Source organism: Amyelois transitella, chromosome 21 (genome assembly GCF_032362555.1).
Source record: "Amyelois transitella isolate CPQ chromosome 21, ilAmyTran1.1, whole genome shotgun sequence".
Lineage (NCBI taxonomy): Eukaryota > Metazoa > Arthropoda > Insecta > Lepidoptera > Pyralidae > Amyelois > Amyelois transitella.
The window spans coordinates 5,825,808-5,845,486 of NC_083524.1; the positions used below are offsets into that span (position 1 = coordinate 5,825,808).

The 19,679-nt window shown below is 43.8% G+C and overlaps 3 protein-coding genes across 4 annotated transcripts in view; 1 reads left to right on the forward strand and 2 right to left on the reverse strand.

Annotated features, from left to right (window-relative positions):
* Window positions 1–19,679, reverse strand: part of LOC132903040 (tRNA-cytidine(32) 2-sulfurtransferase-like) — a 198,856-nt gene that overhangs the window by 39,782 nt on the left and 139,395 nt on the right. The gene's annotated exons all lie outside the window — the stretch shown is intronic.
* Window positions 113–17,685, forward strand: LOC106135585 (xylosyl- and glucuronyltransferase LARGE1). Of its 2 annotated transcripts, XM_060950310.1 has the most exons (12): window positions 113–1,293; window positions 1,682–1,877; window positions 2,413–2,627; window positions 3,045–3,371; window positions 3,953–4,105; window positions 4,301–4,478; window positions 4,860–4,990; window positions 6,137–6,292; window positions 6,886–7,068; window positions 7,664–7,756; window positions 8,379–8,509; window positions 14,303–17,685. In XM_060950310.1, the coding sequence occupies exons 1-12, from the start codon at window positions 1,087–1,089 to the stop codon at window positions 14,448–14,450; spliced, it is 2,118 nt and encodes a 705-aa protein (XP_060806293.1). In that variant the 5' UTR covers window positions 113–1,086; the 3' UTR covers window positions 14,451–17,685. The 2 variants fall into 2 exon arrangements, with proteins under 2 accessions (XP_060806293.1, XP_013191389.2); XM_013335935.2 differs by lacking the exon at window positions 8,379–8,509.
* Window positions 17,662–19,104, reverse strand: LOC106135593 (intraflagellar transport protein 57 homolog). The gene has a single exon (XM_013335942.2). It carries the CDS (start codon window positions 18,853–18,855, stop codon window positions 17,731–17,733), a length of 1,125 nt encoding a protein of 374 aa, XP_013191396.2. The 5' UTR covers window positions 18,856–19,104; the 3' UTR covers window positions 17,662–17,730.

Genomic DNA, 19,679 nt, shown 5'->3' on the forward strand with positions numbered 1-19,679 from the left:
CAAGTCATATCATCATAGAGGTAGAAATCGGGTGTAATTAATTCCGAATTTCGAGGCTGATGTTGGCGTTGGCTCTTTCTATCGCTAAGAGATAAGACGTGATAAACTCTATAGTAAGTAATTGTAGTGAAAAGAAGATGTAGTAACAGGAATAAAAACGGGTATGTTAAGATGGTTTGGTCATGTGGAGAGCAGGAATGAAAGCAGGTTAACTAAGCAGATATACAAGGAGAGTGTGGAGGGAAAGGTCGGAGTGGGAAGTCCTAGACGCCGAACTTGCATGAAAAGAGTTATGAATGTGGATGAAGCTAAGGAAGTATGCAGCGATCGTGGCAAGTGGAATGATGTAGTCTCTGCCTACCCCTCCGGGAAAAAGTCATGATTTAATGTATGTATGTATATATAACTGTAGAGTTGTATCACTCCGTCGCATTCCCGTGGATGTTGTATTGTAATACGTAACTGGTGATAAGGAGATTATGCCCTTTCAATTGTTGTAACGATTGCATTCACAAGGAGAATTGACGTCAAGCAGGACAGTAAAGATATATAGCCAGATCCTTTTAAATCTGTGGCCAAATCTAACACCGACCTCGTACCTAGTGATTCCTCTTTAACGTGACCTTTGACCTGTGATCTTCTTCTTTTCTTCGTTGTGGCAATCATACTTCTTTTTGCTTATTTTTGCCAGTGGCGAGTTTAACATATATGATCTGTGCTTATGTTTTGAGAAAAAAAAACAAGTGCATGCCTGTCATTACAATCTGTCACTGTCATAACGGTTCGTCACATGATAATGACATTGATTTAACAACAATTAATTTTTGTTGGTTCGCTTTGGTGTTTGTTTATTTATTTCAGAAAATAAAAATAAACTTTTGTGGTTGTTGAGCACAAATAAACTATTCACATTCCAAAATTTGTATTATTTTTGTAGAATTGTGCTATGATTGAAATATCCCAATAAAAAGAAATGTTTAGAAGTGTCTAACAATGTAAATGTATTCATTATTTACCAAGTTACATCATTGCGAATTGGAGATATAGGACACGATAAATAAAATAATACATATATCAAATCATCGTATGGCACGAAATTTTATTTCATTTTCCATTACAATAAAATGTTTGAAAAATATGGTTCGCCTGTGCACGCGGGTGCCGCTAGGTATAAGTTTCTTACTCGCCGTGTTGTGCTATTGGCTGCTTATCTACAGGATAAGTTTACTGGATTCACATAAAAAGAGTTATGGAGCGGCTGCAGTAGCGAGGCCGGTGTATCATACCCAGGAAGTAAGTTATTTATTAATTTCGGTGTAAGTACATAGTAATAACACAGAGTAATTTTCCTGCCATTAGCCTCCTTTCTACAGAGTAGACCAGGGTCCGTCTTTGACCGTAATTCTGGAATGTAAGGTGTAAGGACCGTAATTATTTTTAAACAAAGAAACTGCTTCCTTCACCTCAATTATTTAGAAATTGTGTAATATCAGTCAAACCTGCTATTCACTTCATTATATGAGAAAGCCTGATTAATTTCATTGAATGATTAATTACAGCCAGCTAGCTAATAAACAACCAGGAGGAGTGCTTGGCACTATCATTCTATGTTTAGATGAATTTTATATACATATTTATTACTTTTGAAAATCTCATTCTCAAATTTTATTTTATTTCCCAGATTCCTGATGTTGGAAATTTATGTGAAACAGTACATCTATCATTAATATGTATGGGAAAATGCATGCAGCTTGTCACTCCCATGTTGAAGTCTTTATTGCATCACAGACAAAACCCAATACATTTTCACATCATTGTTGATGGATCCACAGAGCACATTATTAAAGAATTCTTCAGGACATGGGATTTACCTGATGGTAAGTTATTTGGTATTGAGGGGGCCACTTTTTATTGCATAAGTTATTTATCCTATTTTTCTTTGGAATAACAGTTTTGGCATACAGATAAATGTGGCATAATTAACTTTTAAGCTAATTGATTTTGGCATAAAGGGTAACTCTCATAATCTCCATATGACTAATAAATATAGCACTAATGGTATTTAGTAATAGCACATATAAAAAATCTATGTATGTTTGAATTGGTCGTATTAAGTGCACTGGGAGAAAACATAATTTTTAATATTTGTATAATCAGTTTTAAGGAACAAGCACATAATAAATACATCCTGAATAATACTGTTTGCTGTCCAGAAAGGAGAATAATACTAGAACTGGAGTATTGTAATACAAAGTTTTCTTTGCCTTCTTGTTCATAAATATATATTAATATTATAGCTATTAAATATTATAATTTTATGGAGAAAACAACAATTCTTTTACTAGAAAGTACCTACATCAGTAATTATTGAGCCCATAAAAGTTTAATAATTATTAAATTACAATGTTTTAGTAAAGTACACCTGCTACAATGCCCAAAAGTTTTTACCTCAAGTAAGCTGGATACCGAACACCCACTATTCCGGAGTTTACGGCCTCACCAAACTGTTGTTTCCGGAAATTCTGCCAAATTCCCTAGAGAGAGTCATTGTGCTTGACTCTGACTTGACGTTTCTATGTGATATAGCTGAGCTGTGGACTTTATTTAGAAACATGGCAAAAGCACAGGTAAGTGCAGAAATCTCTGTCAGAAATCTCTCTCTCTTGTCATTAGTTAAATGTAAGTTGCAAAATAAGGCAACTTAGACAAATATATTTTCAAATATCCCTTGCTTTGCTTAAATCTTTTGTTTTAATAACTTTATTTGTAATATAAAGTAGATACAATACAATTAACACAACACAATCATAGCAAGGGTGAAAAAGATTACTGTTGAGGACTGGTGCCTTAACTAAATCTCCTAAATGTTTATCTGATTTTGATGACAAATTTAAAAATTGTATTGTCAGATCCTACTCATATTACAGTTCGAAAGTTAAAGCGTTACAAACATACATATAAAAAAATATTTTCGCCCCAAGGTGATTATTAGGCCTCACTCGCTTTGTTCATGTGCAAAATAATTAGTTTTTCTGTGATTTCAGATAATAGGCCTAGTGGAAAACGAAAGCGATTGGTATTTAACACCCAATCGGTGGCCGGCGATCGGGCAAGGCTTCAACACGGGCGTTATGCTGTTAGACTTGAAGAAAATCCGTGAAGACATCGCTTGGAAAGATTTATGGCAGAACGCAGTCTACTCCAACCTTCGTGTGGTGAAGGAGACGCAACTGGCGGACCAGGACGTGCTTAATGCGGTCATCAAGAATAATCCAGACATTGTATATAGAATCAGCTGTCAGTATAACGTTCAGATGTCAACGAGATCTTTAGCGAAAAAGTGCCATGGAGAAGATGTGACTAAAGTGAAGGTTGGTTGCTTAAATAAAAAATTAAAAAAAAAGTATAGAAAATATGCTGGTACTGGTGGTGTTACAGATATATCTCATCCCGAATGTTCCTTTTACTGGGGCCTGACACATTTACAAAAATTACTGACTTAATTTTTTAAACCCAATACCTATAGCCAATTATACATACATACATACATACATATATGGGACAAATTACACTGATTGAGTTAGCCTCGAAGTAAGTTCGAGACTTGTGTTACGAGATACTAACTCAACGATACTATATTTTATAATAAATACTTATATAGATAAACATCCAAGACCCAGGCCAATCGGAGAAAGTTCGTTTCTCATCATGCCCCGGCCGGGATTTGAACCCGGGACCCCCGGTGTCACAGACAAGCGCACTACCGCTGCGCCACAGAGGCCGTCAAATAATTAAATAATTTTGCCATAGAAATAGTTAAAATAATACTGAGCACTATCCAGGAGTGAGTTAGTCAGATGATTCTTAGTTATCAAGAGAACCTAACCCAAGTAAGAATAGGAACAATAGTGTTTAAAAGTGTTTTTTTTTAACGGATTTTGATCATTTTCAGATAATCCATTGGAATTCGCCGAGCAAGTACAACATTAGGTTAACAGATTCACTATTTTTTAAGAATATATATCAGAGTTATGTTAATTTTGATGGGTACCTGTTGAAAGAAAAGTTGCACAGATGCAGTCAAGTCGAGACTGTTACGTACAAGGTAAGATCTGTAGTTACCTAAGTTTTACTAAATTATGTATGAAATATATAACTGTGTCTCTTCCCACATTGATTATAAATGTCAAATGAAACATTGGAATAAAGGTTGGCTTCTTCGACACTTGCCCTTTTAAAGCAGCATTATAATGTAGATTTTGATATTTGGATCCAAGATAATTATTTATTTCATATACAGATGAACCACTCAGACCTCTGCATGAGTTTCCGCGCCGCCCAGCGAGCAGTCCTGCGCACGCACATATATTACATGGACTACAGCTACAACAACATAGACAATTTTGACGTCACGTTAGTACTACAGTTGTCTATGGACAGGCTGCAGTTCTTGGAAAGGCTCGTCAAGTATTGGGAAGGTGAAATATTACTTTCAAAGAAACAAATAACTTTTGTAAGAAGAGAACCTCCTTCACCCGATATCCTCCTTTTTTTAAAGTCGGTAAAATTTGTAAATCCTCCTATTTGTAAGAAACACTATGCTGGAAACCACATCAAAATCAGTTCAGCGAAACGTGAGATAATCTCGGACAAACAACCATACATTCATACTGGTGAAACTGAGAACCACCTTTTTTTGAAGGCGATTAAAGAGAACTCTTGTCTTTCTGACATAATAATAAAAAAAACAACTCCTGCTGGGATCAGGGCGAAGTTTGTTGTGAGTGTGTGTGGGCACAGAGGTAGGCAGAGACTTACGATGTACTGTTTTGAAAATGTTCGTTCATTCACTTTGACAGGTCCCCTGAGTGCTGCCATCTACCTGTCAGATTGCGAAGTGGCGAAGTTTGAGAGCTACATCAGAAATTTATCGGATACGTTGAGCTCACGACGCAACATCGGGTACCATTTGGTGTTTCAACAGGACAATGTAAGTTATATTCTGATTTCATTAACAAAGTGCCGTGTGGTTCCCGGCACAATACAAAAAAGAATAAGACCACTCCATCTCTTTCCCATGAATGTCGTAAAAGGCGACTGAGGGATAGGTTTACAAACTTTTTATTCTTTTTTGGGCGATGGATTAGCAACCTGTCACTATTTGAATCTCAATTCTATCATTAAGCCAAATAGCCGAACGTGACCATTCAGTCTTTTCAAGACTGTTGGCCCTGTCTATCCCGCAAGGGATATAGACGTGACCATATGTATGTATGTCATTAACAATTCAAGAGCGTTGGTGGTCAATTTGTTAAGGTATCTGGCTGGAATAAGTTTTATTTTTAAACACCGTGGTTCCAATGCCACTAGGTATACTTTTTCGGGAGCGAGAACGTCGTGAGGATACTCGCGTTTAGTGCACATTCAGGCAACTACTTATATAATGATGGTCTACGCTGGGATATGTTCCCCTACCAAAATAGATAAGGTCGTTTCGTGTTATCATCTGACTTAACTGAAATAAAACTGAGCATTATACATATAATCACGTCTATATCCCTTGCACAGTAGACAGAGTCAACAGTCTCGAAAATAATGATCCACTACGTTAAGGCTTAATGATAGAATTGAGATTTAAATATTATTTATACTATTTATAAATATTATACTTAAGTATAAAACGCGCACATAACATTCCTTTATTTCATCTCGAACGTTTCGAATCATGTTACAACGATCCGTGGTCATCGAGCGACCAACAAAATTCTGCCACATTAAAAGTATGCCATTGTAAATTCTGCTTTAAAAACATTCGGCCTAACGACCATTATACTAATAAATTTTTATGCGTTAAATATTTTCGGCTTAAAAAAATATGCCAAGTGTGTTATGCCAAGTGAAATTCGAAACATCGAAATTATGCCATATAGAGGGAAGCCACCAACAGCTTGTCGCTCGTCCTTGATAAAATAAAGGTACCTACATGCGCCGCTAACACCAGTATTGTTTATAAATTATCTGACTCACTCTATCCGCTGAGATGATGTCGATGTGAAAACAAACTCTTTACTTTTTAAAATAAGGTTGATAGTTTGATCTTAGCGACATGCCAATTAAATAAATAATTAATTTTCAGGTACATTACCCAGTGAACTACCTTAGAAACGTGGCCCTTTCTAATGTAGACACGCCATACGTGTTCCTAATGGACGCCGACTTTGTTCCCATGGTCGGCTTGTACGAGCATCTGAGAGAAGCTATTCGTCTCACCAACCCTTATCCACAGAAGAAGGTGAGTTACTCTTTTAAAAACATTTGCAAAGAGTATACAGCACGAGTTTATGTAATTTGCATGTCAAATTAATACTCGTGCGTGCTGTATATTCTAATATTTTAAAAAGTAAAGTTATAAATAATAATAAATAAATATATACGGGACAAATTACACTGATTGAGTTAGCCTCGAAGTAAGTTCGAGACTTGTGTTACGAGATACTAACTCAACGATACTATATTTTATAATAAATACTTATATAGATAAACATCCAAGACCCAGGCCAATCAGAGAACGTTCTTTTCTCATCATGCCCTGGCCGGAATTCGAACCCGGGGCCTCCGGTGTCACAGACAAGCGTACTACCGCTGCGCCACAGAGGCCGTCTAAGTTATTTATAAAATTTAGTTAGACGACTAGAAACAGCTAAATTTCCTGAACAGATTGCTGCGTTTGGGAATATAATGCATTAAAAAAATAAAAATTAATGTTGGCTAGGGATAATCTTCGGAAATACTGACGCGATCATAAATAATCTTTCCCTGTTAAAAAGGTAGTCTGAGGTTATAGGTGAGGTATGTATGGATTACAACTTCAACTTTATTTTTCAGTGTCTAGTTGTGCCAGCCTTCGAAACTCAACGTTACCGAGCGTCGCCGCCCCGGAACAAGGCAGCCTTACTCGCTCGATTGAGTTTGACCGGCGACATAGCGCCTTTCCGCTCTAGAGAGTGGCCTCGAGGTCACCGCGCTACTAATTATACGAGGTGGATTAACGCTACGGCGCCTTATGAGGTGACATTTGTAATAAAATGATCCATTTTTAAAATAAAATCTCTTAAAAATGCGTTGGGTTGTTGTTGATGCCTACCAATTTATATAACAACGGAATTAACTTACATACGTAGTAAACTTTAAGTAATTTATTCAACGTCAACCGATGTTGTGAAACCAAAAGATATGATAATTTTGAAGTGAAATCTGAAATGTTTCATAAAAATGTTTTTTTTTTCATTTTAATAACTTATGTCAGTTTTTTTATTAAATCGCTGGATGTTTAGTATGAATGGTCTGACGCCCAATCGGCAAGTAAGAAAAACAGTTCATTTAATTATTTTCTACTCTTTACAAGTTCGTGTTTTATTACGACAGTATTTTTATGCTGAAATATTTTTTTTTTAAATTATGTATTTTATTATCATCATGTGGTGTTTCATATATCTCCGATAAATATCGTAAAAGGCGACTAAAAACTTGATTCCTCTAGTAGGCTAGTAATCTGTCACTATAAAGCCGTACAGTTTTCCTTTCAGTCTTTTCAAGACTGTAATCTTTATCTCGCAAGGGATATAGACGTGACTGTATGTATGTATGTATGTATCTCTTTCAGGTCGAGTGGCAGACTGATTACGAGCCTTATCTAGTGGTACATAGATCAGTGCCCAAATACGATACTCGCTTTTCCGGCTTTGGATGGAATAAGGTATATAAGATATTATAGATGAAAGCTTTATTCACTATCACATTACATTTGTTGGTTACATACATAATTAACAGTAATAACAAAGGGGAATGTGCATAGTGTACGAGGGCGACACTGAAAGGTTTTAGAACTGGCCATTTGTTATATAATAAAAAAATGATTTAGATTTCAAAAATTGAACTCTTTAACAATAATAATGAGTAAAAAATTCATTCAAATGTCATTATTTTTGCAATTTGGCGGCAAAGTGAAAATAATGCGTTTGAAAGGGCCGTCGAAGAGTGTAATAATGATGATGAGTTGTAACAATGATAAGCTCTATATATATTGATACATGTCTGCAACTGGTGTCGGTGGGCCGTGTGGTTCCCGGCACCAATAGAAAAAAGAATAGGTCCACTCCATCACTCTCCCATGGATGTCGTAAAAGGCGACTAAGGGGTAGGCTTATAAACTTGGGATTTCTTATTTTAGGCGATGGGCTAGCAACCCGTCTTTATTTGAATCTCAATTCTATCTTAAATCCAAATAGCTGAACGTGGCCTATCAGTCTTTACAAGACTGTTAGCATTGTAATATACCCCGCAAGAGACGTGATTATATGTATGTATGTGTTTGTCAGGTGTCGCACAGCGTGGAGCTGCGCGCGCGCGGCTACCGCGCCGCCGTGCTGCCGCGCGCGTTCGTGCTGCACACGCCGCACGCGCCCTCGCCCGACATCACCGCCTTCCGCGCCGACCCGCACTACAGAATGTAACTACACACGACACACCCGTGCCGCACGCGCCCTCGCCCGACATCACCGCCTTCCGCGCCGACCCGCACTACAGAATGTAACTACACACGACACACCCGTGCCGCACGCGCCCTCGCCCGACATCACCGCCTTCCGCGCCGACCCGCACTACAGAATGTAACTACACACGACACACCCGTGCCGCACGCGCCCTCGCCCGACATCACCGCCTTCCGCGCCGACCCGCACTACAGAATGTAACTACACACGACACACCCGTGCCGCACGCGCCCTCGCCCGACATCACCGCCTTCCGCGCCGACCCGCACTACAGAATGTAACTACACACGACACACCCGTGCCGCACGCGCCCTCGCCCGACATCACCGCCTTCCGCGCCGACCCGCACTACAGAATGTAACTACACACGACACACCCGTGCCGCACGCGCCCTCGCCCGACATCACCGCCTTCCGCGCCGACCCGCACTACAGAATGTAACTACACACGACACACCCGTGCCGCACGCGCCCTCGCCCGACATCACCGCCTTCCGCGCCGACCCGCACTACAGAATGTAACTACACACGACACACCCGTGCCGCACGCGCCCTCGCCCGACATCACCGCCTTCCGCGCCGACCCGCACTACAGAATGTAACTACACACGACACACCCGTGCCGCACGCGCCCTCGCCCGACATCACCGCCTTCCGCGCCGACCCGCACTACAGAATGTAACTACACACGACACACCCGTGCCGCACGCGCCCTCGCCCGACATCACCGCCTTCCGCGCCGACCCGCACTACAGAATGTAACTACACACGACACACCCGTGCCGCACGCGCCCTCGCCCGACATCACCGCCTTCCGCGCCGACCCGCACTACAGAATGTAACTACACACGACACACCCGTGCCGCACGCGCCCTCGCCCGACATCACCGCCTTCCGCGCCGACCCGCACTACAGAATGTAACTACACACGACACACCCGTGCCGCACGCGCCCTCGCCCGACATCACCGCCTTCCGCGCCGACCCGCACTACAGAATGTAACTACACACGACACACCCGTGCCGCACGCGCCCTCGCCCGACATCACCGCCTTCCGCGCCGACCCGCACTACAGAATGTAACTACACACGACACACCCGTGCCGCACGCGCCCTCGCCCGACATCACCGCCTTCCGCGCCGACCCGCACTACAGAATGTAACTACACACGACACACCCGTGCCGCACGCGCCCTCGCCCGACATCACCGCCTTCCGCGCCGACCCGCACTACAGAATGTAACTACACACGACACACCCGTGCCGCACGCGCCCTCGCCCGACATCACCGCCTTCCGCGCCGACCCGCACTACAGAATGTAACTACACACGACACACCCGTGCCGCACGCGCCCTCGCCCGACATCACCGCCTTCCGCGCCGACCCGCACTACAGAATGTAACTACACACGACACACCCGTGCCGCACGCGCCCTCGCCCGACATCACCGCCTTCCGCGCCGACCCGCACTACAGAATGTAACTACACACGACACACCCGTGCCGCACGCGCCCTCGCCCGACATCACCGCCTTCCGCGCCGACCCGCACTACAGAATGTAACTACACACGACACACCCGTGCCGCACGCGCCCTCGCCCGACATCACCGCCTTCCGCGCCGACCCGCACTACAGAATGTAACTACACACGACACACCCGTGCCGCACGCGCCCTCGCCCGACATCACCGCCTTCCGCGCCGACCCGCACTACAGAATGTAACTACACACGACACACCCGTGCCGCACGCGCCCTCGCCCGACATCACCGCCTTCCGCGCCGACCCGCACTACAGAATGTAACTACACACGACACACCCGTGCCGCACGCGCCCTCGCCCGACATCACCGCCTTCCGCGCCGACCCGCACTACAGAATGTAACTACACACGACACACCCGTGCCGCACGCGCCCTCGCCCGACATCACCGCCTTCCGCGCCGACCCGCACTACAGAATGTAACTACACACGACACACCCGTGCCGCACGCGCCCTCGCCCGACATCACCGCCTTCCGCGCCGACCCGCACTACAGAATGTAACTACACACGACACACCCGTGCCGCACGCGCCCTCGCCCGACATCACCGCCTTCCGCGCCGACCCGCACTACAGAATGTAACTACACACGACACACCCGTGCCGCACGCGCCCTCGCCCGACATCACCGCCTTCCGCGCCGACCCGCACTACAGAATGTAACTACACACGACACACCCGTGCCGCACGCGCCCTCGCCCGACATCACCGCCTTCCGCGCCGACCCGCACTACAGAATGTAACTACACACGACACACCCGTGCCGCACGCGCCCTCGCCCGACATCACCGCCTTCCGCGCCGACCCGCACTACAGAATGTAACTACACACGACACACCCGTGCCGCACGCGCCCTCGCCCGACATCACCGCCTTCCGCGCCGACCCGCACTACAGAATGTAACTACACACGACACACCCGTGCCGCACGCGCCCTCGCCCGACATCACCGCCTTCCGCGCCGACCCGCACTACAGAATGTAACTACACACGACACACCCGTGCCGCACGCGCCCTCGCCCGACATCACCGCCTTCCGCGCCGACCCGCACTACAGAATGTAACTACACACGACACACCCGTGCCGCACGCGCCCTCGCCCGACATCACCGCCTTCCGCGCCGACCCGCACTACAGAATGTAACTACACACGACACACCCGTGCCGCACGCGCCCTCGCCCGACATCACCGCCTTCCGCGCCGACCCGCACTACAGAATGTAACTACACACGACACACCCGTGCCGCACGCGCCCTCGCCCGACATCACCGCCTTCCGCGCCGACCCGCACTACAGAATGTAACTACACACGACACACCCGTGCCGCACGCGCCCTCGCCCGACATCACCGCCTTCCGCGCCGACCCGCACTACAGAATGTAACTACACACGACACACCCGTGCCGCACGCGCCCTCGCCCGACATCACCGCCTTCCGCGCCGACCCGCACTACAGAATGTAACTACACACGACACACCCGTGCCGCACGCGCCCTCGCCCGACATCACCGCCTTCCGCGCCGACCCGCACTACAGAATGTAACTACACACGACACACCCGTGCCGCACGCGCCCTCGCCCGACATCACCGCCTTCCGCGCCGACCCGCACTACAGAATGTAACTACACACGACACACCCGTGCCGCACGCGCCCTCGCCCGACATCACCGCCTTCCGCGCCGACCCGCACTACAGAATGTAACTACACACGACACACCCGTGCCGCACGCGCCCTCGCCCGACATCACCGCCTTCCGCGCCGACCCGCACTACAGAATGTAACTACACACGACACACCCGTGCCGCACGCGCCCTCGCCCGACATCACCGCCTTCCGCGCCGACCCGCACTACAGAATGTAACTACACACGACACACCCGTGCCGCACGCGCCCTCGCCCGACATCACCGCCTTCCGCGCCGACCCGCACTACAGAATGTAACTACACACGACACACCCGTGCCGCACGCGCCCTCGCCCGACATCACCGCCTTCCGCGCCGACCCGCACTACAGAATGTAACTACACACGACACACCCGTGCCGCACGCGCCCTCGCCCGACATCACCGCCTTCCGCGCCGACCCGCACTACAGAATGTAACTACACACGACACACCCGTGCCGCACGCGCCCTCGCCCGACATCACCGCCTTCCGCGCCGACCCGCACTACAGAATGTAACTACACACGACACACCCGTGCCGCACGCGCCCTCGCCCGACATCACCGCCTTCCGCGCCGACCCGCACTACAGAATGTAACTACACACGACACACCCGTGCCGCACGCGCCCTCGCCCGACATCACCGCCTTCCGCGCCGACCCGCACTACAGAATGTAACTACACACGACACACCCGTGCCGCACGCGCCCTCGCCCGACATCACCGCCTTCCGCGCCGACCCGCACTACAGAATGTAACTACACACGACACACCCGTGCCGCACGCGCCCTCGCCCGACATCACCGCCTTCCGCGCCGACCCGCACTACAGAATGTAACTACACACGACACACCCGTGCCGCACGCGCCCTCGCCCGACATCACCGCCTTCCGCGCCGACCCGCACTACAGAATGTAACTACACACGACACACCCGTGCCGCACGCGCCCTCGCCCGACATCACCGCCTTCCGCGCCGACCCGCACTACAGAATGTAACTACACACGACACACCCGTGCCGCACGCGCCCTCGCCCGACATCACCGCCTTCCGCGCCGACCCGCACTACAGAATGTAACTACACACGACACACCCGTGCCGCACGCGCCCTCGCCCGACATCACCGCCTTCCGCGCCGACCCGCACTACAGAATGTAACTACACACGACACACCCGTGCCGCACGCGCCCTCGCCCGACATCACCGCCTTCCGCGCCGACCCGCACTACAGAATGTAACTACACACGACACACCCGTGCCGCACGCGCCCTCGCCCGACATCACCGCCTTCCGCGCCGACCCGCACTACAGAATGTAACTACACACGACACACCCGTGCCGCACGCGCCCTCGCCCGACATCACCGCCTTCCGCGCCGACCCGCACTACAGAATGTAACTACACACGACACACCCGTGCCGCACGCGCCCTCGCCCGACATCACCGCCTTCCGCGCCGACCCGCACTACAGAATGTAACTACACACGACACACCCGTGCCGCACGCGCCCTCGCCCGACATCACCGCCTTCCGCGCCGACCCGCACTACAGAATGTAACTACACACGACACACCCGTGCCGCACGCGCTCTCGCCCGACATCACCGCCTTCCGCGCCGACCCGCACTACAGAATGTAACTACACACGACACACCCGTGCCGCACGCGCCCTCGCCCGACATCACCGCCTTCCGCGCCGACCCGCACTACAGAATGTAACTACACACGACACACCCGTGCCGCACGCGCCCTCGCCCGACATCACCGCCTTCCGCGCCGACCCGCACTACAGAATGTAACTACACACGACACACCCGTGCCGCACGCGCCCTCGCCCGACATCACCGCCTTCCGCGCCGACCCGCACTACAGAATGTAACTACACACGACACACCCGTGCCGCACGCGCCCTCGCCCGACATCACCGCCTTCCGCGCCGACCCGCACTACAGAATGTAACTACACACGACACACCCGTGCCGCACGCGCCCTCGCCCGACATCACCGCCTTCCGCGCCGACCCGCACTACAGAATGTAACTACACACGACACACCCGTGCCGCACGCGCCCTCGCCCGACATCACCGCCTTCCGCGCCGACCCGCACTACAGAATGTAACTACACACGACACACCCGTGCCGCGTGCGCGTTCCCGGCACCATCACAAAAAAGGAATAGGACGACTCCATCTCATTTTCCATGGATGTCGTAACAGGCGATTAATTGATAGGCTTATCAATTTGGGATTTTAATTCTTAAATAGCTGAACGTGGCCATTCTGTTTTTTTAAGACTGTTGGTTCTGTCTACCCCGCAAGGGACCGCACGTGACCATATGTATGTATGTATGTATAAGATTATAGATAAAAATACATTAAAATTAGTCACATTTGTAAGAAATGATGAATCATTCCGCCGTTAGCTTTCTGAGAAAGAAAGAATGTACGTTTTACTTAAAATGATGCCTGTTGGATATCCGTCTGAGGTCTTTGTGTAAAGCACGCAAGAGTAGTATAGTTTAAATAATATATCAAATGTATTTTTTCAGATGTTTAGCACTCCTGAAACAAGAATTCATGGACGATTTGAAAAAGAAGTACAATATTACGTTCGAAGATTCCAAGCCCGAAACAGTATATTCTGCACAAGCGAAAAGCCTTTTTCTGAACATGGGGAAGGATGACGAACAAAACTGAACTCTAACGTTGTGATACGTGGTTTGATTTGCCAAAGCATTTTTGCCAATTTTCGTATGCCTGCCTATGCTTTAAAACAAAAGTAGACAAATCACATATCTGATTGGCTAATTCTGAAAAAAACTATTTTTTTTACATTTTTTATCTACTTACTGTAGAATTATAAAGCTTGCGATGTATCTTCTTTGGCAAACTTTCGTCGTTTCAAAAGTACAGTTGTATAAAACTTGAGTAAAAAGAGATAAATAATTTTAAAAAAATTTACATACGTGATTGAGGCCTATTATCTTGACTTAGTAACTAGTGAATGTAGATGAAATAGTACCATTGTATTGAAAATCTTACTTAGTAACTCAGTAATACTGTAAACGCAGAAGTTTCCTTGTTTGAATATCCGTATAATATGTCACAGCTGAAATAATGAACGATTAATTGAATAAATCTTAGACTTATATAAACAAAAGTGAAAACACGTATAATGTACCCATATAATCGTCTCCTTACTCCACAATTTATGAGTGCAATATTTCATGGAGATCAATTGTTTTAAAGTGAAACACTGACCAACAAACACAATTTCACATTTATAATATTAGTATGGATACATGACATCAGAATTAAACAAATTACAATTGAACGAAGCCGCTAACAGTACCTAGGTAGTTTATTATAAAATGCCAAAAATAAAGGTATGCCTTATAAACGTATAGCCCCAAGACGTACAATTTGCTTATTGCAATCACAGAGGATGCTCGCTTGGACTATATTGTCAAAATATTCGTTATACAAGCCACCAAGTCACGATCAAAATGTCAATTCAATCTTAAGACATTTGAGCTGAACGTGGCCTTATGTCATGACCGTAGTCTTTTCGAGAACATTGGCTCTGCCTTCATATAAATGTATGTATGTAGTTTTAATACTTAAAACTCGTGGTTTTGTTTTGTAGGAACAGAGTATGTTTCTCTGCCATTGATTGTAAGTGCAAACGAACATTCTCAGTGATTAAGCGCCCTAATTATAATAATATTAAATAGTATATCTGTCATAAATGACAGAATAAAATAAGGCTGTGCGCTGTTAGAGTATATTCCTTATATAGTGTTGTGAATATGAATTCATATACAGTACGATATAATAGTTTTTTTGTAAATAGAACATAATGCATTATTAACAGGACTTTGCCAACAAAATATTTATTTGCCAAAACATTGACTTTTAAATCCTTTACGTCAAACTGGGTTATATACTTTTTTCTACTTTATTTCATTTTATTTTCATAATATTAAGTGAGGAATAGGCATATGACAAGAGATTCCGTATATTGGTTTAAGAGACAGACGATTTTTTTTTTATAATCTCATTGTGCTAATTAATACTAGAAGAGTTTTAGATATAGGAAAATACTATAAGTTTACTCAAGTACATTAAGTACATAATTTTCAATTTTATTTATAGATAGGCTTAACAACCTTTTAAGCCCCAAATTTGCTTAGCATAAAGTGCCCATTATGTGAATTCTTATAGATTAACATTTTAATGCAAATAATAATTATTTTTATCATAAATATTGGAACAATTCCCGTTCATACCTACATAAAATAATATTTGCCTTATTTTTATAGCAATACAGTTTTCTTTTACATTTATTTTTATACATTTTATACATCGCGTAGCATAGAATACTCAATCATGCGAGCAAGTCTGCGTAGGTACATGTAGGTGCCATTAAGTAATGAAACACGTACTTTATCATTCGCAGGCGAAAGGCATTTTCATGAAATTATTTGATATTACATTCTATTTCCTTACCGAAAGAGAGATTAACGATTGTAGCAATATTTTTTCAAAACTTGTAAAAGCAGAGTCTTTACATTAGTGATGTCCGTATGATCTCGATCTGGCGTCAGTCCTTGTAGCATCCTCACCTCTCTGGAGAGGAGCCCAGGGTGCGCCTATGAACACGGTCCTGATTTGGCTGACCCTGAAGTCGGGTTTTTGCACAATGCTGACCTCCGCGACCTGACCTTATAATGGTTACACATCCAGTTGCCTGAATGTGTTGGTTACCTTATGATGTTTTCTTTCATTGTATGAGCATTGTTTAGCAATTAAACAATGGTATTTATGTTGTGTATGTATAAGTTGGCAATATGAAAAAGGGTATTTTTTTTTTACATATCTTCTATTTTATAATAGCACACATTCCACAAATTGGTGCTTAATTTTGCCCTATAGTAAAGCACCGTTTGCCTTTTTTCTACGGCAATGGATTTCAATATTTTTCTTATAGGTACTTTAAACCTTTGCTGTCTTTAGAAGGTGGCCCAATGCGATAGCTAGCTTATACGAATCTTGAAAGTACCAAAGATGTTACGCAATATTTTTATTGTAAGTAATGTTAGTTGTTGTTTTATCAAATGTTATAATTGTAATGAAGAATAACTCGTGGCAATACTCAATAAAGACTCACATGTGACATTCTATGCCTTCTATACATAAATATCATGAAAAAGTTTTATTTTATTTTTATATTTTGTAAGTTGGAAACGCGTACCACTTTTTCTATTAAATTATTTTAAAAACAATAAAAGGTTTTATTTTTAAAGAATATAATAAATTAATTTAAAGATGTTTCTTTTACGTCACGTTACGAAGAAAGTTCTTCTTATTGTAAAATCGCGATAGCAAATGCACTATGATTTTCGAGCCATGAATCGAACCTACCTATATATTTTATTATTACAATATTTTTATGGTTTTGGGTTATTAGGTTTTCTAAGCCCGTGGATGTGATTTCATAGTTATAATTATGATCTGATGTTATTTAAATATATATAATATAGAAGTGGGTTCTGCGATACAAAGCTATATTATTAAAAATAATCTTCTAGGAAACATAATCTAAGTATGTAGTAATTTTTTGTTACCAGAAAATAACAACTAAAGATTTGTATATTGCAACTGCAATAATCTAGCTTCTGTTACCCATTAACAATTAATTTGCCATGTTTGAACCCTTCTGATGTAGTAACTTAAACTTATGACTCTAAATTAATATAAGTATATTTTTTAAATTTTGGGCGTTTGCTTTGTATCGCACTGCCAACAATCCTTGTTTCTGTTGTATAATAGCTAGATATAAATGTAAAATTAAGTTTATTATTCCAATAAAATCAAAACAAATTTTATAGAAACATTTTTTATTACCTACATAGATACCGTATTTATATGAGCCCCTGTCTAAACACCAAACCAACAGTGAATACAAAATATCTAATTAATAAGCTTCCGTCGCAACCATTCTAGTCTCTGCGTTTGTCAACAAGTTATTATTCGGGTTCTCTTTCGTAGTCAGCATCCATAGGAGTATTATGATTTGGAAATCCAACTCCTGTATATCCTTCTTCAGGTTAGCCACTGCTTTCTTTGCGGTCACCAGCGGGGAGTTGTCGTTCATTGAAGACCCTCTCGATTCCGTTCTCTGCTTTATCGTCTCAACTTTGGCAGTTATTTCATTTAACATTTCTTGCCTCTCTGTTACACCAACGCTCACTTCTTTATATTCATTAGTAACTTTATTCAATTCGTCCAAAAGAGAACCATATTCTCTAACTAAAGGTTCAAACTGTTCGTTCAAAATATTTTCTCTAGCATTTATCTTATCCATAATAGAAGTAATGTTACTGTGCAGTTTGGTTAATTGAGAGCCAGTAATTTTGAATCTTTCAAACAATTCGTCTCTATAAGTCTTCATTTGAGCGTGCCTTGCTCTCCAGTCGCGACCGTCGGCAGATATCTTTAATCGCAGAGCTGGTGCTACCCTCTCTAACTCTAATTTCCAAGCCTCCCAGTCGTGAACCTTGTTAGCTATATTAATTGGCTCTTTTTCATCCACATTAGCATATTCTCCGTCAGATTCCTCAGAATAAATAGCCATTTCTTCTTCTACTTTATCAAGAAGTATTTCAGTTTCGTCTACTACCTGATCCACGTCGTCTGTAGATTCTTCCGTTTCCGGAATGTTGACAATAGGATTCTGCCATTCAAAATTCTGGTTTTTCAATGCTTCATCAGCCAAAACGTTAAGAATATAGCAAACTTGCTCGCCATAACCTTGTTTCAACTTATGGGAAGAAAATTCGACGGCAATATCTTTTTGTCTGAGAATGTCTATGATGTTTGCAATAATGGGATTCGGGTCGTCTTCTTCATTTGGTTGCTCAAAGTCTTTCCCGATTTTCCTGATGAGCCAAGCCGCAGTGGAGGCGAATACGTAAAACTGCTCACCAGGATTTGTGGAGGCCACGAAGTAATAACGACTCATTGGCTTCATTTTTATGTGTGGCCTTAGTTCGGTGTCGATTTTTAATAATCGCAGCTTATCAATTAAACCTAAATCCATGATCGCAGAACTCGATAAACACAACGGAAGAATTCTCTTTATTGTTGACGTTTTCGTTTGTATGATTGGTTGCCATGACAACTGGCCGAATACAGCTCACCAGGTGTATTCCTTTACAAATAGCTCGTGCATAGATCAATGTTTAAATAAATATATTTGTGGATTTAACTTGTCAGCCTTCTAATTTAAATTATTATCATCATCTACAAAGTCAAGTCTCATACGTAGGCTTCTTGTGTATTTGAAAGCAGCGTGACTTGCAACTATCCCCAAGAAAATCAAACCTTAACTATCTTTAAACCAGTCGATAATTTCCATCGCCGGCTGCCTACTGACTACTTCATTTTATATTTGAGACAATAAAAAAAAGCTTAATGGTGTCCCACGCTATAACGCAAAACAAATGTGTATACACTATGTATCAGAATTTTGGCAAGCATACTTTGTTTGTGAATCATGAAACATTTATAGCCAGCGATATTAATAAGACAATGAAAAGTTGCGCAAAACATTTTTACATGCAATTTTAATATGTTTGTAATTACATTCTTTTAACAGATTTGGCTCGAAATATTAACTAATTGTAATGATGTAGCTAGCATTTTTCCTCTTGAAAATATCTTACATAACTATATTATATTGTCGTTGTTTTTAATTTTTACAGCTTCTGTCCTGGCACTGAAGAATAGGACCAGTCCATCTCTTCTAGGATTTAGTAAGTAAAATGCGACTTAAGTAATAAGTTTATATCCCTCTCTAGTGCAAACTTCCTTGCTGGTCGAAAGTTTGTGCGAGCTCCCTCTTATTCCAGTAGTCAACGAAGG

Excerpts from the sequence above, each read along its gene's own strand:
- LOC106135585 (XM_060950310.1), top strand. The coding sequence starts at position 1,087 with ATGGCACGAAATTTTATTTCATTTTCCATTACAATAAAATGTTTGAAA. Across the intron at positions 7,069-7,663 it reads ACGCTACGGCGCCTTATGAG|GTCGAGTGGCAGACTGATTA; the intron begins GTGACATTTGTA and ends TATCTCTTTCAG. Across the intron at positions 8,510-14,302 it reads GCCGACCCGCACTACAGAAT|ATGTTTAGCACTCCTGAAAC; the intron begins GTAACTACACAC and ends GTATTTTTTCAG.
- LOC106135593 (XM_013335942.2), bottom strand. The coding sequence starts at position 18,855 with ATGGATTTAGGTTTAATTGATAAGCTGCGATTATTAAAAATCGACACC.